The following is a 17834-nucleotide window of genomic DNA, read 5'->3' on the forward strand; positions in this document are numbered from 1 at the left end:
TGCATAATCCTAAGAAGGCATAAAATGATAGTATACATTTAATTATATGGAATGGAGTCAGCCGGTGACTAAGAATTTCTTGGTGCAAAGTATTCTGCATGCTTTGAATACAAATTCAATGTGAAGTTCTTGTGTTCTCGAATATAGTAATTTGCAGGATAGCTTAACCTATGAAATGTTCAATATCTTTTTAATGCATCTGTCTCAGATCCCAATTCATTTTGATAAGAAAGACCAGTGAAATTCAGGCTTTTAAGTCTTTGTGACAATCTCAAACACTGGTGCACGGTCGTTTCAGTGTGCAAAAAAAATAAATAAATTATGTGATAAATGAAACTAAAAATCTATTAGCAATCATATACATGTCCAAACTTTGAAACATAAAAATGTAGGTAGGCAAATTGGAGATGAACAAACTGCACACATTTAACAAAATTATTTTCCAAGTTGTAAATGGAGTCCCATCTGGAAACTTAAGTTTTAATACAACCAACATTTTCCAAGAGTGTCACAAGATCAAAATAATATGTAGGATACTGTAAATGATGTAACCTGTCCTTCTTGTTTGCAGTCACAGCAGTACTGGATGCATTTGCCCAAAATCTTCTACAGATATCATGACATCACTGCAATTTGTTAAACCCCCGATAATTTTTAAATGAATGTGTGACATTCACTTAAAAATTAACACTAACTAAAAGCCTGAGGACAAAAAAACTAAACCATAAACAAGCTTATTTAGTTTATTTATTGAAACTAAAAAATAAAAAGAACAAGCAGGTAATAATGTGACTCAAGCAAACAGAGGTACAGATACAGATAATACATTTAAAAAGGTCACTTTTTTTAATTATAAAACCCCGAAGATGAATAAACGAAGAAACTCTCACACGCACGCACACACCTGTGTAAGCTACACTACTGCACTCCACAGACAAGCAGTTTATCCAGCCTGCTGACTGTTGGGAATTATTCATGTTTGGAGAACAGACTGAAGCCCTGTCCCTCAACATCAGCTGGATACATTTCCACAGGTCATCGTCACTGCCGACAACGAGAGGTCGCACGCACCGCTGGGTCATAGCGAAGGATGTCAGTTAGGCTCCAGAGCAGTCATCACAAAGCTTCACGTGTATATCAACATGACGCACAAAAACCTCCAAGCATTCCCAGCGACAAGAAAAGAAACCCTATAAAAGTCCTGTCCACCTCCACAGAAGAACACAGTGACGGAACAAAAACCCTGCTTTTATATCTAGGACTTCTTTCAAGCATTATAAAGTATGAGCTCTATGTACATGATTCAAAGCATGAAGTCTATGATTCAGCACTGCAGAATAGAATTCAAATAACACTATGTCTTTATCTGGTGATTCACCAAAGTAGCACAAATGAATCTCTGGTGTTGTTGGCCCTGTGATCAATAAAGGTAAGTTTTCTCCAACAGACACAAAAAGACTTATTCGTACTACACGAAGCTCTAAACCATCCTCAGATTTCATCAGCGTGCACAGTTACAGTTGGAAGGGGGGTTTGGACTCCTGTGCAACGCCGCAAACTTTACAAACACTAACCAAGAAGCAAATGGGATCATTGGACTGGACAGAATATAACCATTAATATACATGATAATCCAAAGAGGAAGGGAGATTTGTTTCACTTCAAACGTCTCCTGCTTAAATTAAGGTTGAGCTACTACACAGTGAGCACCCTGAGCTCTGTGCACATCGTTTCAGACGTTTTGAGCTCGATTTAGCCATTTCTCTGGTCTTTGGTGAGACTGAGGGTACTCTTCGTGATGCTAACGTTTTTTCCTGGCGTGAAAAAGTGTGGAAGCAATCACTGCATTTCCTCACACCAACTCCTCCAGCTGCTTTTAAGGCTGGAAGATGTTGATGGAGGGGGAACCATCTGCAGGCCACAGGAAGTCTGCTTAATGAAAATTAGCCAATAATTATTCACTGACGTATGGAGAAGCAACAATGCCTGATCAACACCTTGTGAAGCCGAACATGAATAAAAATATTTAAAGCTGCAAAATGCAAGCTGGGACTGCATGACCGGTGTTAAAAAGTGAAATCAAGTCAGTCTCCAAATAAACTATTGGTTGCATCTTGTAGCTTTAACTACTGCTACACAGAGGTGCAAAGCTTTGTGCTGCGTTAAGCCGAGTTTTCAGTCAGATAACCGGTTCTCCATTTTGTCTCCGATTTAAAAATAACTGAATAGATAGGAGGGAAGGAGAAGGCAGCAAAAGAAAAGCTGTGAGGAGCTCAGACATCTAGCACTGTGTCGGAACATTAAGATGAGGCGAAGAGAGGAAGGAAAAGTAAAAAAAAAAGAAAAAAAAAGACCCAGGTGTGAGAAGGACAGTATCTGAAAACGTCTCCCTCCCCTTTTTTGCAAAAGCATGGGGAGACGGGTCATCATCGTCATCACTGCCGAACCTCCACATAGTTGGCTGGGAAAAGGCCGTAAGCACCTCTGCACACGCCTCGCCACCAGCCCTCGTCGATCATCTCAATGTTGGTGATGATGTCGTCGGGGTCAAACGAAATTTCGTCGTCGCCCGCTGAAATGGGAAGAGATTCATGAGGAAGGAGCTCTAAATGTCTCAAGAGCTTACGCCAACTGTTGATACGATAATGGTCAAAAACAAAAAACAGAACTAATTCTCCAAATAATTTCATCCAGGATCTAAAGTGCACTTTGATTCTTCTATAAAGGATATACACATATATACATAAACTCCAGTCCTACCTGCTTGATAATCATATAGAGCCACAGCTGTCACCCCAAGGTCCTCCCCGTAGTCGTACTGCTGCGTGTCTGCAGTTGAACAGTAGTTTAAATAAAAGCTTACAGAGCAATCAGGTGGGCTCTACACTACAAGGAATTATAACCTACAGATTATAGCACCGTCATGTTTTTGTTAAATGTTGTTTTTTCAACTAATTCCTTATTCACACAAATGTTTCTGTTTAATACGGTTTTAAAATAAAGTGTCAGAAACAAAGTGTCATTTTCTACCTTCAGACAATAAAATAAAACAAAAACAAAAAACAATTATATAGCAAACAGCAGTTTGTCAGATGAAATGTAAGTAAAAGAATCATGAGTGTAACAGGTTTTAGTCCCTTCTTTGCTCCTGTGTCCAAAGTAGAAAGCTACACTGCATTAATGCTTTCCTGTAATGCAGTGTAAGCATTCCTGTGTGAACGCCAGAGGGGAAAAGCCGCCAATAACACAATAATAATAAGAAAAAAACAAATAAATAAATAAAATAAAATAAAGAGCTTCACCTTCTGCTGCAGTCTCCTCGGGGGTCTGGTACAGATCATCTTGCGCTGTGTAGAGGCTCTGTGGCTCTGCCTCATACAGCTGCCCTCCATTCTCAGCGGTGTCGTAGGCCTCATCCTCCTCCGTGTTCTAACACAGTAAACACAGCATGTTAAAGACTGCAGCACTCGTGTTAGAGAGAGAGAGAGCGCTGATTTGGAGAGCTAGGGAACTTCTTATACTATCACCAAACTATACTGTAATAGTATTAGTAAGGTTTACCAGACACAGTAGCATCTGAAACAACTCCAGTCCCAACAAGTTACAGTTTCTCCTGATCAAATTAGGTTTTTATACGTTAAAAAACAAGACCTGAAGACAACAATGTTTTAAAGTTTGGTGTCATCAAATGTTTGTACACTACATGCATGCATCCAAGCTTTTCCTGGATAATAACACGATGACGATGATAACAATAATAATCCACTGTTGGTCTGAAACACAGCGGTGCCACAAAGAGTGATGCAAAAGTGTCTGTGTATTGATGTGCTGAGTTCCCTTCCTGGGAAACAGTCTTTGTATAAAAACTTTGCAATCGAAATCAAGTCCTGTAAAAAACATTCTTTGCGTCTCTGCATGAGCAGCGTCACAGTGAGCTTTAGGCCTAAAGCTAAGCATTCAAAAATCACTACGACTCACCCTGTGGCTTCTAACTGGTTGAACCGCTGGAGTCGGGCTTGGGGTCGGACTGGGACTTGCAGCAGGGACAGGAGACGGGGCTTTGGCGGACTCTTCAATGTGGCGGCGTGCTGCCTCCTGCTCTTGCTGCTCCTTGGCCTGACGACGCAGCCGCTCCTCCTCGGCCCTCTTTCTGTCCTCCTCCTCTTTCTGCTTGGCGATGTTCTCAAAGCGGGCCTTGATGCTTCCTGTGCTGCTGGCACCTGATGAGAACGATTGGGAACGGGGAGGAAACAAAGTGACGTCGACTATCTAGTTTCCTCAAGTTGTGACTAACAGACGGCTGATGATGAACGATGCTCACCAGCCTCCACAGGTTTGGTTTTCTGGTAAGCTGGAGTCAGCTTCTCCACATCCTCGAATGTGCTCGCGCTCTGTTCAGTGCCAGACGTAACATGTAAGACAAGGCCCTCTACAGAAAAGTACACACAAACATGGAGTCCTTACCTTATCCATGCGATCATTCTGGACACCAAACTTCCCTCCAAAGCCTTTAGAATAATCTGGCAACAAAGAGGAGAAAAAGTGAAGGTTACTTTGTGTCTAAGGACTCAACCACAATGTGCATCACCAGAGCCTGTGCTCCAGAGGAGAGCTGAAACACGCGCTCTTTGGTCCGAGTTCAGCTGAAGCACACTGTAGGTTGGCTGGACCGACTGAAGATGTGCAAGAATCAAAGAAGCAGGAGGAAAACGAAACGGGCTGACAGGAGAATGCTGACAAGGAAACATTTGTTCATGCGGCCAACTCAGCTTAATCTCTGCAATGAAGGAGAGCTGTGTCCGTGCAACAATAGCAGGAAGCCTTCATTTTAAAGAATAAATCAAAAATATGCAGTGTGGTCATACAGAATCATGCACAAAATATATGCATAAGCAAAACAAACAGCATCACGGCAGTGCCACAAACAGCCAGGGGTGGTGAACAGGGAAGGCCGAGGCGATATGATAGCTGCTTTCAAGTTATTTACGGGAACTGCCCCCTAATTGGCCCTTTGGACATTTTGTTTGCTGCGTTTATGGTTTCGCTGCCTTTTATATGGAATTTGATGATATGATTGACAGAAGCAGTCTGCTGTTTGTCCCCCCCGACAGACATCCTCGTAGGGTCGTTCCTGCAGCTGGATAAAAGATCCAGGCTGCAAACCACACAGCCTACCTACTGGGAAACTACTGTCTGTATTCATAATGCTGAATTATTAATGTGTCACACTGGGTTATAGATATACTTACTGCATAAATTGAATTTATAAATGCCAAAAATAAGCGCACTACATTCTCTGTATAGACCAGCATCTATGACAGCATATCGTCCATGTAGTGACTGATATCACTTCATCCAAAGTGAAGGCAGTTTGCAGCTGGTAGCAGAAGCTCAAACACAAACTGTCATTCAAGTGCTTTGCTATAAAGTAAAAAAATAAATAAATAAAATAATAGGCCGGGGGAGGGGGGGGGCACCTGAGCAGTGCAGACTTGATGGAAAGGATTCATATTGTGAAAACTCTTTGGCCGTCTAATGGAGAGGATTCAGGCAGGCGACCAGCAGCACCACTAAGACCTGAGGCCTGTACTACAAAGTTCAACATACTCAGTATATGCATTTGTTATCAGGCTACATCCACCCCAACATCAGCGATGAGGCTTAGCCGCCACATGGAGGCAGTTATCAACTTGAGACAAGTAGTTTGAGACTCACTGTTTTCTAATGCCTCACTATAAAGAGCATTCACACACAAAAAAGGTCTGAAGACACTGGAGGATTGGATATGAATTTACAGTTGTGTTTTCTGCTAAACTGACAGGCTTTGTTGTTTAATTGTTGGTATGCTTTCTAATGCAAGACTAGTTGGTGCTAAAAAAAAACAAAAAAACAACTTTATTAGGTACACCTGTTCATATCGAATCAGCTAATCACACACTAAATGCTTTAAGGCATGTAGACAAGCTACAGAGCATCGCAATGGGGAAGACTATTTACATGACTTTGAACGTGGTTCAAATGTGCCTGTCTGGCACCAGCATGGTTTTTTGGTGTTCAAATATTTCAGAAACTGCTCATTAGGGCTGGGCCATATCATACTGTTCACGGTAACACCGGTATAATGTTGAGCAACGATGAGAAACTCAAATATGGCGATAGAATATGGGTAAAACGCGCATGCGCAGTGCCTTTGTTTTCATACGCACATGGCTGAAAAAGCATGGCAGCGACGGAGAATGAGAAGGGCGAGAGCGGATCGTTAAATGAAACGGATGAACCAGAATTGGTTTGTAAAAATGCTGCAACTTCAGTGGTGTGGAACTGGTTTAGCTTTCGTCCGTCAGATACACAACAAAGCACTATTTTTGGTAGAGCATGCTAGCGGGCCGTCGTTATTACCGTGTTTTTTGGAAAATACGGCACACTTAAAATCAATCCTTTGATTTTTCTGAAAATCCACAGTGCCCCTTATAATCCCATGTGCTTTATGTATAAATTCTGGTTGTGTTTACTGACCTCGAAACGATTTTATGTGGTACACGGCGCTCGAAAATCTGTCAAATGTTTTAGTACGACTTTGCTAAGCTACGAAGCCGCACCGCTTGATGGATTGTCGGAGCATTACGGCTATCGTAGGCAGGCGTGTATCAGCAGTTCAGGGTGCTGTTAGAGTGAGGTCACAAGACTCCAATGGAGCAACTATTATCAGGAGATTCACATAAAGGGCAGCTGGCAAATCTGACAATCAAGGCAATTCTGAAGGTAAAGCGCTTTATAAGAACCATTTACAAGAGGCCCCAACTGATTCTGGCAAGATGTTTAAGTGATTGTTAGTCCTCGGCGCCACTTTGGGATCACTATATCAAGGAAATCAGATAAAATTGAAATTAAATCACTTTGCAGTACAGGCCTCGGGGGCTGGCGTGCCGGTGCCCGTTCACGGCTGTCTTGAACGTGTAACACTGCATCTTCTGCCTTCTCACTCACCTGCACTACTGCCTACATTTGTTTGTTATAAAAGTCTGATAGATTCCTCTGTCCCTCCATGGTTTCTGCCTTACAATAGGATTGATGACAGTAAACTAAAAGTCTCAGTCAGTGCTGCACAGGTGGGCGTGTCACTGTGGGAGTGGGAGGGGCTTCTGTCAGAGCCGGCCAAAGAAGCTAAGAGGGAGGACTTTTCATAGGAAGGGAAGGAGGAGGAGCTTTGTAAAAGGGAGGGTGGGGTTGGGTGACGTGCTCAGGAAAGTATCTGTGCCTTTTTGGGACTCGTGCTTGGCCAGGTTCTCCTTGTGCTCATAGCCCAGGGCACACTGGTCCTGCCTCTCCACCTCTACCCCATACTTCCCTCCAAACCCACGCTTATAGTCTGCAACACAATACATACACATATACGGACAGACAAACATCACACACATATTACAAAATACACACCGAATACATGTAAAAAGACACATATAGCGACAATGATGCACCCACCAGGCTGCGTGCTAACAGAATGACAAAGAAAAGGCCTTCGTGTTCTTGCCCGTTCAATCAGCACTCATAATGTTCGGATTCACTGCGAATGGTTTTTACAACTATGGAGAGGCTTTTCCTCTTCAGCTGGTCTGCTCCCTCGTTACCTTCGTCTTCAGTAACATCTCCTCCGCACATTAATATTTCCTCAATTTTAGGAGAAAGGAATATTTGTGAACTGAAATGACTGGCTGCTTTGAAAACTGAGTAACATGACGTCTGCTACCAAAAGCTGCAGAAATGGTAAAAGCACCTCGACAAATTTGTAGCCAGGGATTATTAAGGATATGAAAACTATAGTTTAAGATAGGAACCATGTATGATGATCCATGATCTATCCCAGTAACAGATGGGAGGAGGAAGAGAATAAGCGAGAAGAAGTGGAAGGAGATGATGGGAAGATGTTGAGAAGAAGGACAAAGGAAGGTGGAAGAAGAAAGGATAAAAATGAAGGAGGAAAGGAACAGAGTAGGAGGAAGAGAAGGAAAGAGAAGTAGTTAAGAAGAGAAAGGAGGAGTAAAGGAGAATAAGAACCAGGACACAAGGAGAAGGAAGGAAGAGAAGAAGGGGAGCAGACAAAGAAAAGATGAGGAAGAGAAGAAAGAATCGAATGAATGAAGGTTAGGGTGAGGAGGTAAAGGAGGAATAGGCCCCACAAAAACAGAACACAGCATGTGATTGATTGGAATCTTTCAGTTTAGGATAAGGAAACACTTCCCATCAAAGAAATGAAAGTATGAGTGCAGACACAAGAGTAATGTTTGAACTGCTCCCATTCATTTGCTGCATGAAAATCTGATTGCGACAAAGAATTGTAGATAAACACAGGCCAACTTCTCTGACCATCTAAAAGTGGCTTTGCATAGAGCTCACTGTGTGAATGCCTTTTAGTTTAGATTCATTTACGTGCTTGTAATGCACTGAACACAGCATCAGCTTAAGACCCGACATGCAAATATAAATCTGAGCTGTGGGTTTCGTTTCCGTTTTCTGAGCCATTATTGCATGCTAGTTGAGGAAGTTGGCAACTTTTTAAACACCGCACTGGAGCCACAACAAAACCACATCTGAGATCGAGTACACAGCTGAGGAGGAAGTTTGGTTTCACGGTTGATTTGTGCCAAACTCAAACTTGTAAAGGTGGCCGTTTTAACAAACCCTTAATTATTTCATATCGGCAGTGCATCCGTGTGAGTGTCACGCTCAACAAACACAGAAACCAACTCGGCACCAGTACCTTTCTGGGACTCGTGGAGCTGCAGTTTCTCCTGGTGGTCCCATCCCAGAGCCGATTTGTCCTGTCTGTCAGTCTGCACACCGAATTTGCCCCCAAAGCCCTTCACGTAGTCTGCAGGGAAACATGACACACAGACGCAGGTGTTTAAGATAAAATGTTTAATGACAATAATCTTGTAATGCTACTTTTAAAAAAAACAACACTGCACCATTTACAAGCTACAGCAGAGAAAGTGCTTTAGTCATTTCTATCAGTGTGACACTAGTTTTTTTTTTTTAGATGTTTGACAAACTTTATATTTAAACATAATTTAACGTTTACTCATTCAATCCTAACAGTGGGATTTTTAACCACAGCTGAGGCAGCTGCATGTTGCACATCATTCGTTCCAAATAGGAATTACAGTGAGCGGTATTAAACTGCCCACCTATTCCAACAATGATGCTTTAAAAAATGCCTGACTGATTTATACCCAAACGTAGGTTACAAACACAGTCGGGGCATTGTGGAGGTCGTTTATGCATTCGATACGAGCCTTATCTGCTGTTGGCCGATGAGGCGTGACAAGCAAGCAGCTACACACAGCTGCTGTGCTGTGCTGAAACTGCAAAATTACAGACAAGTCAGGACAGACATGAGGGTGTGACCTATTGAGACCCTCTGGACACAAAGCTGCTAATAACACATCAGCAGCACGAGTTTAACAGCACGAGCTGAAAGCAAACAAAAGCTGTTTACTCTGTCGCTCGCTCTTTCATGGTAACAAGGAATCAAAGGAGTGAAAACAAGGTCACTGCACACCACAACAAACAACAAATAGTATTTATGTGATTTTTTTCATAATAAGAAAACTCATCGTATTATTACACCCTTCAAACTTCAGTCACAAATTATATAATAAATAATTAAAATCAGTGACAGTAACGCCCTTGTGTGAAGAATCAGCTCTGCATAGATGTCACCATCTGCGCGTCACATTAACATGCTCCACCGTTCTGACCCGGAGCGAAAATTCAAATTACTTTTTTTTTCAGCCAAAATTACAAAACAAGTTTGAGGCCTGTGTGAATGTTGGGTTAAATGCTTGTTTGTAATCTGACCAACACCACTTGTGACAATAAAATAATCTGCCATCACAGTTTGTTTGCACGCGCTTCAACCGTGATCAAAATAGGAGCGTCTTTTTTTTTTTTAAAAAGAAAAAAAAAAATGTTCACAGCGAGTGCCGACTGCTCTTACCTTTCTGGGATTCGTGCCTCTCTGTTTTGCCTTGATACTCGAAGCCCACAGCACTCTTGTCCACCTTGTCCATCTCAACGCCAAACTTGCCTCCAAAGCCCTTGGCATAATCTGCCAAAGGCCCAGGGGAGAGGAGAAAACACAAAGTTGAGACAGAAAAACGAATTTTCCAACTAATTTTGCTTATGCATCAAGTACATTTAGTTTATTCAAAGTATGATGTTGTCTTCTGTGTCAAGTGGAAATGTGCTTATTGAGAATGTAGACAAAAAACACCTGACCCCCTATAGATGCTGACTACCTGATGGATGTTAAGGTGTTAAACAAAAACAGCAGTCCAAATTGAAACAGCCTCCCTCCCCAAAAAATATAAAAATAAACTGGAGCCATGGAATAAAAACACAGTATGTACAAAACACCATGTAAGATAACTTATAGTCTTTAATTAGAATGCATTTTGATCCAGGGCAAAAAAACCCCAAAACAAACATGCAGCTCAAAGCAGTAAAGTCATTGTTGTGCAATCTCAAATAAGCAGGCAAAGGCTGAGGAATGATGGAATGAAGAAATGCAACAAAACATGATCTGCCAGGACCTGCAGGCTGCTGCGCAATTACACCTCTAGTGTCTGTCTGTCTGTCTTCACTTTTGCTGTCTTTCTGCAGATTAATGAGAATGGCACATGGCGGGAAACCTCGACAAACCTTTCTGGGACTCGTGTTTCTCGGTTTTGCCTTGGTAATCGAAGCCCACGGCACTCTGGTCGACTCGATCAGCCTGCACTCCGTATCGCCCCCCAAACCCTGTGGCGTAGTCTACATAGCAGAGCAAGGAGGAGGGAAGGGGCAAGGTTCAGAGATCAGGGTGAAGCAGCATGGGAGCAGTGATCGTGGAGCAGCCCAATTCCAAATTCCCTATTGACACTTCCGGGTGCTAGCCTCTGGGTCATTCCATTCAAAAAATAAAAACTTAAAAAAACTTAACATTTAGAAAAGTTTCCACTTGATCTCTGCAGAATCAGCTGAGATATTGACTTTAACAATAACTTGAGTCTATTTAATGAAACATTCATATTACAGACTTCAAGTACATTGGAAGGTGGGCTGAAATTTGGCACCTTTGAATTTGAATATAAAAAATAAAATATTAGAAACAAAAACAAGATTTTGACTTTAGAGAGAGAATTGGTGTAGAATTGATTTAGTTGCTTTTTAAAAAATAAATCAATTTAAGCAGAGCTTGAATATGCTCTGCTCATTAGTGCTGAACCCTTCACGTAGATCTCTCCTGCATGCTGAAATGCATGCTGGAAAAACAAGATATTGAATGCCTTCATTAAATCTACTCAAGTTATTTTGCAAAAATCAGACCAATTCTGACAAGCTCAGGTGGCTAAACACTGACATTTCATGGAATGACTCAAAAGCTAAGACAGAATCACAACAGTAATGACAAACTAACAACATTATCACACAATCATATCATGCTTTTTTAATTACTCATTGAGGGTCATGTACATCTTATGTACACCTGCTGTAGCAACAAGGGACAGCAATAAGGAAGCATTGGAATTGGGCAGATATTCAGGACTGTGGTTCTAAGCACTGTTGAGGGAATGAGAGCAACACAAAGGTTGACAGCATGGGTAATCAGCCTCAGCACTGAGGGCCACGAAGCCTTCCTGAGTACCAGGATCACTGCAGTCTGTAACTGTAGTTTGTTTTGACTCTATCTCAGCACACTGGGTCTAACAAAAACGCCATTATTATGTCTCAGATTTTAGCTTTCACCTGATTTTTTTTTTTTTTTTTTTTTTTTTTTAAATCCATCTAATCTATTACTAATGTGTCCACTGAGTAAGACCTTAGTTCCATGTCCAGGACACTTTTGCATATCTAAAGAAGTCAAAACCAGCAGTTTTGCAAAGAGATAACAAATAAGGACATCACCTTTCTGTGACGCGTGCTTCTCCGTCTTTCCAGCATACTCAAACCCAACAGCTGACTGGAAGGAGACAGGAAGAAGCAAAGCAGTTATTCTACTGATTAGACGCATTTAAAAAGGTTTGCATTCTCAGTGTGCAATGTTGTCGAAGTTGTGTAAATGACATGCAAATAAGGCTGCCATGGCTGATTAAACTCAAATCTTCGTTTTTGTCATTTATGGAGAAGGTTTTGTGAAACGACACAGCATACTTCCTTCTGAAACCTTAGGTCTGTAGTTCTACTTCCAGCCAAATGTGCATGAACACTGCTGTGCAGTAGAGCAATTACTCTTGATGTAGAGGAGATAAGTTCTTTAGCAAACTTAAAAACAAAACATGACACATACAATACAATGCATCATTTACAATCCTGCAGTGTCATTTTTGTAAAAAGAAGGTGTTTAAGGGGTGGGGGGGTCATTTTACACAGCAGGAACATTACTAATAAAAAGTGTCTAAGAAAGTGTTGTGCTACTGTTCGAATGAGGTCAGCAACAGGAAATACCTGGTCAACACGGTCAGCCTGCACTCCAAACTTCCCTCCAAAGCCCTTAGAGGTATCAACCTGGGAGCAGTGCTTGGACAGTTTGCTCTGGTAGTCATGTCCAACAGCAGACTGTCAAGGCACAAAGACGCAAATGTAAATGCATGTAGATATTTAAAATGCTGCAAAAATCAGAAGACTGACAACGCTAATGAAAGATGGCAGAAAACATGAAAATAGAAGGAAAACTAGACACAGCCAGCAGGAGGTGTATCGACTGTGGAACACTAACTACTGACTTAGTGCACACACGCACACACACACACACACACACACACACACACCTGCAAAAGCACGTAGCAAGCTGGCTGGTTTCAGCTACATGAAAAACCACAACTACAGGAACTACTACTTTCAACCCTCCAAACAAAGAAACAAAAAAAAACCATTTAACACTGTAGTACAGCTGTGCACACAAACAATGTGTTACACTTATTTTAACAAATCAGTCAGACTATTAGGAATTTGTTTCCATATTTTCATTGACTGTAACTACACGTGGTTTTCATCTTTTCATCAAATTCTACAATTTTGTCAAGTTGGAGTTGTAAAGTGAAAAAGCTCTGCAGCCTCAGACTACAGCAAACTCCCTGTGGCGAGCGTCAACCCTTAAACCCTTCACAATAATAATAATAATAATAATAATAATAATCTTTGAATGTCATGTGAATGCAGACAGACCTGTTATGCAACAGTTAAGGTCATTCCCTGCAGTAGAATTTGCCATCTCTGTTTTCCATTTATGCACAATTAAGCAAGACCTATTAGAATTAGCAGTTGGAGGAACATTGATCCCTACTCTTTACAATGAATAGCAATTTCAAATGTCTTCAATGATTCACAGACAGACAAGTTCCTACAATTCAAACTGTAAAGGATAGTTCATCTAATTCTTACCGATCTATAACAAGAAAAACAAAACAACAACAAACAGAATTTATGTGGCTTTAAAACAGATCGGCTGCACAGGTCTTACTGCCTCCCTCACCTTGTCCATTCGATCTTGCTGCACTCCAAATTTTCCTCCATAGCCATGCGAGGCTTTGGGCATGTTCTCCAACTCCTTCTGCTTCAGCTTGGTATGCTCCGTAGAAACAGTCTCACGCAGATGGTGTATACTACACCAAAGACCAACACGGTTAGGAGGACACACAATTTGTAGATTTCCCACAGTGCATTTATTCCCAAAAGAAGGAAAAAAAACTAAAACATTCGCATCCTTACTCTATGTGCTCCTGATGGCCTGAGCCAGCCACCGTCTTGGCTCCCCAGCGCTGCTCCTTCTCAGACACATCATTCTAGTTTTTTAAAAACAGTAATAATGTCAAAGCCAAGAACAGTAGTGAGAAAAATAAGATTTTATTTAACTGAACCAAGAGGAACTAGAAACAGGAGAAAATACAGGTACCTCAAAGTCGGGGTCAGTCTCCCAGTCGTCGCCTCCATCGTCTACAGACACATTGACTGACTGTCCAGCTGCTGCCTTCCACATGTTTGTGAACTGTATGCCACACACACTGAAATAAATTAAAGACAAATATTTTACACAAGTTGAAGAGGTAGATGCGTCTGAGGACAGGCTCAAATTTGAAGCGACCTGATGGCTAAAGTTCAGGAAACAACTAAACTTAAAAATATACAGATCAACATTTCAGTCGCATCTGAGCCCACTGACATTCTGAGGCACAACTAAAGTATTACTTCAATATTACTATTTTATTATTGTTTCCCCCACTTTTCTTCCAGAGAACATTAGTTCTATTAAGGAGTGCAAAACCTATTCCACAAAAGCTCAGTCCCAGCATACACCACCTTATTATCAGATATGCAGATATCAGTCTGCAGAGCATCACTGATACACATTTATCTCTGCATGCTCTGCAGAAATTGTTCAAAGTAAATTTATAACTTGTAAGTATTTTCTAACACCTTTCTGCAGTAAAAGGTTTGGGATTTAAGCTTTTTTTACTTTTATATTGAAAATACGCTAACGTCGAAAGAGAAAGTCATTTTACGTAACAATTACTTTTCATCTGATTTAATCAAATTATTTTATCACTTAGCTGAAAATTCCGGTAAATGCCCTTTCCATAATTCCATAAGGATATTTAATTTAAGTTGGTGGATGTGCCAAATTTTCTTGTCAGAGTAACTGAAACAAACCACCAAGCAACAACTGAAAAGCAGTAAAACAAACAAACAAAATTCTTATAAACTTGCTTTTCTTTGGAACTTGAACAGTATGTTTGCTCTGCAGTTCAATTTTTCTGTGTTTACCCAAAAAGACATAACAGTGGAATTTATGTGTTGTTTTTATCCAATGATTTAAATACAAATAATTTTTTGTCATCAATCTAAAGAAAAGCCCAAGTATGCAATTAATGCTGGTTTTTGGAGGTTTTGTGTAAGTTCTGAGTTAATAAATGATCAAATCGATCGACTCATCAACTAGTCTGACAAAAGCTGCATTGATTACTTATAACTACCTAAAAGTAGCTGCACATAAGATCCATTTTAAGCTTAAATGCAATTCTCTATTTCAGCACTGACTGAATACAAGCTAATGACTGCTGGTACAACGAAGCAAGACACCCGACTACACCAAGTCTTCTACGCTTATATAAAGTGGACGATTAACAATCTGTAAATTCGCTTATGACATGCGGCCTGTGATCGCGCATCTGTTAGGAACAAACGCTTTCTGTGCCAGTCCCCACTCCTGACTCAGCACCATGCGGGCAATCAGCATCTGTGTTCAATCAGAGGCTGCGGGAGACGTGGCTCCATTCATCTCAGTACAGAGAACAGAGGGAAGGCATCGAGACCAGGAAACTGTAACCTGGCAAGTCCCTACACCAAATGTGTGTGAGTTGTGTCCCACAACACAACCACACCCATCTGCTGCTCACATCGAGCTGCTACTCTCCTTGACCAGGCCTGAGACACGAAAGTCCACTTAGGTGTGACTGTGGTGCAAATAAAATGCAGATAACAAGGAGCAGTTGGCACAGTTGACTATTCCAGTCCACATAGGAAATTTCCCTGAAGCTCTCTGTGACATTGACCTTAATGGTTTTCCTTGCCTCAATAAAGTAGGCCAGACTTCATTTGCCAGGACTCAAACATGAACCCGTTTTTGCCATAAAAGCGGGTAATGAAATTATGTGGCGTGTTTCTGCTGATGGTCTCAACGGGAACGCTGACACAACTGTCAGTGATTCAGGCTTTAATTACGGTTTGAACCGGGACACAGGCTATGGAATAAGATGTACACCTCATCAATGCTTACTGACACACGACGAATCAAAGTTAGATGTCCAAGAGCGGTAAGAAAACTATAAATTACTTAAATAACTGGAAATTGTGTCAGTCTAGCTGTGGTATTTCCTGTTCCAGTTTCCAGCTAGCTGGCTGGCTAAAGCTAACATGCCTTCTGGAATGATGAAGCGCTTCGGCTCGCGCGGACACGTTAACGTGCGCCACTGAAATATTAGTTCATGCTCACCGTTTGCCACAAAGCTAGCTCCGAACAATTGAGTGTCAAAACTCCTCCGGTAGGATATGGTCCTGTCGCAGCTGTAGCTCCGACGGAGAAGCGTTTGTGGATCAGCTCGCGTTCCCTCTTATCTGTCCGCGCGACTCTTCCGGCTCTCCCAGTATCCCGTCCTGTTCGCCACAGCGTCGACGTCACAAGAGGGCGTTGCGCGACCTGTTCGTGGTTTTCTAAATGGCGTTTAGTGGAAAAACAGATTTCTTCTAATGCTGCAGCAATACGGGCTTACTAAAGCCGCAGGGAACTGGTGTTTTCATTTTGTTAACATGGGAATGTATCCAATAAAATCAGTGCTAGGCTACGAAATTACGAAGAGCCTGCCTGGATTATAGACCCAGACTCTGAGGCTCATGCACTCGCATTTATACAGCACTTTAGACTTAAAGTCATATTTTAACTATACCTTCATCATTTGTGCCTACAGTCACCCCAAAGACGCATTTTAAGTCAGGAAAAACACTGACGTGTAAGCCTGCTTTGAGTCCCGCTGTTTGTCCAAAATTAATAAAACGAGTGTGCTTTGATAACAAACAAACTTATAGCAACCGAGTAATTATTGCTGGTTCATTGCTCTCTTTGTTATGGATTTTCTCACACACGTCTATAATATTCTGTAGCAGATGCTGTGTTTGTGCAGAAAATGTCTTCCCACGTTACTTTTCACGGTTTACTGATTTTTTTTGATGGACATCGAGCACAGAGATGGGCTCAGGAGCCTCAGGTTGAACACCCCTGGACTAGAGGGAACCCAACCACAAACCTTTGGTCGTGGTTTATTTTTTGAAACGAAAGTTAGGCCTTCTTCAGTAACTACGTTGATTTTCTACTGTTTGGTTATCACAACTTTCTCAACAATTTACTGAAATTATTTGTGCAAATTATTCGTTTTTATTCTTGTCCTTCCAAACAATTCTGAATTTGATTATGCCCTTTGATATATTTTTTTTCTTTTTTTGATTTTTTTTTAATTTCTCTGAACACTGCATGTTCTGACTTTGGGGTGCATTTTCAAGTTTTTTGGAAAACTTGATAACCAATCCCAAATTGATGGGCAGCAAATTGTTTCTTGAAGATGACTGATGTTTCTCTTTATCCTAACCTGCCATCAGCAGTGAGACCTGTACTGCATTCAGATGAACCGCGGTGCAGCTGTCACCTCCCATTTTTACTGGCAGGCTGATGAGAGAGAAGAGTCTGGTGATGTTTTGTCTCCACATGAACAGCATTCGAGATCTACTAGTAGCTTTTGTGACCCCAGTTGTTCATTCATCTGATGAGGATCTTATTCCATTCCTTGAAATGGATGAGGACTTTCTTTTGTGTTCATGTTCAAGTGTTTTGGTGCAATGGAGATGAGTGGAAGCTGTTGACTGACTGCTCAAACAAGAGCCTAAAATGTGCAATTGGCATCTGGGACAACTGGTCATTCTGTCCAGTTAAAACAGGGGTGTCAAACTCAATTGCACAGGGGGCCAAAACTCAAGGCACACTTTAGGTCGCGGGCCAAACAAGATAAACATTTATTGAACACACTAAAACAATGTTTTTTAAACATAAATATGAATAAAAACAGACAGGAATATTATTCCAGAATAAATAAACTTAAAAAAATAAACTTTAACTTTAAATATTTTGCTCTTCATAAAAATATATCCTGTCAAAATTATACAAGTTAGAAATATGAACATGCTGCCAAAAACCCCAGAAAAAATAAATGAAAGCAAACACAAAGTTGGAGCCGCATGTAGACGGAGCTGGG

General features: G+C 41.2%; 1 protein-coding gene across 3 annotated transcripts; it reads right to left on the reverse strand.

Annotated features, from left to right (window-relative positions):
- Positions 1–729: 729 nt before the first annotated feature.
- Positions 730–16189, reverse strand: LOC134624926 (src substrate cortactin-like). 3 transcript variants are annotated; one of them, XM_063470125.1, is made up of 16 exons: positions 16028–16189; positions 13931–14039; positions 13747–13820; positions 13511–13640; positions 12484–12594; positions 11944–11998; positions 10699–10809; positions 9995–10105; positions 8756–8866; positions 7259–7369; positions 4465–4520; positions 4322–4391; positions 3979–4220; positions 3303–3429; positions 2761–2829; positions 730–2572 (listed from the first exon to the last, which is right to left on the reverse strand). In XM_063470125.1, exons 2-16 carry the CDS (start codon positions 14012–14014, stop codon positions 2436–2438), a joined length of 1599 nt encoding a protein of 532 aa, XP_063326195.1. In that variant the 5' UTR covers positions 14015–14039; positions 16028–16189; the 3' UTR covers positions 730–2435. The 3 variants fall into 3 exon arrangements, with proteins under 3 accessions (XP_063326195.1, XP_063326213.1, XP_063326204.1); XM_063470143.1 differs by lacking the exon at positions 10699–10809; XM_063470134.1 differs by lacking the exon at positions 7259–7369 and having other exon boundaries at positions 16028–16188.
- Positions 16190–17834: the final 1645 nt, after the last annotated feature.

The sequence above is a fragment of the Pelmatolapia mariae genome, linkage group LG1 (assembly GCF_036321145.2).
Source record: "Pelmatolapia mariae isolate MD_Pm_ZW linkage group LG1, Pm_UMD_F_2, whole genome shotgun sequence".
NCBI lineage: Eukaryota > Metazoa > Chordata > Actinopteri > Cichliformes > Cichlidae > Pelmatolapia > Pelmatolapia mariae.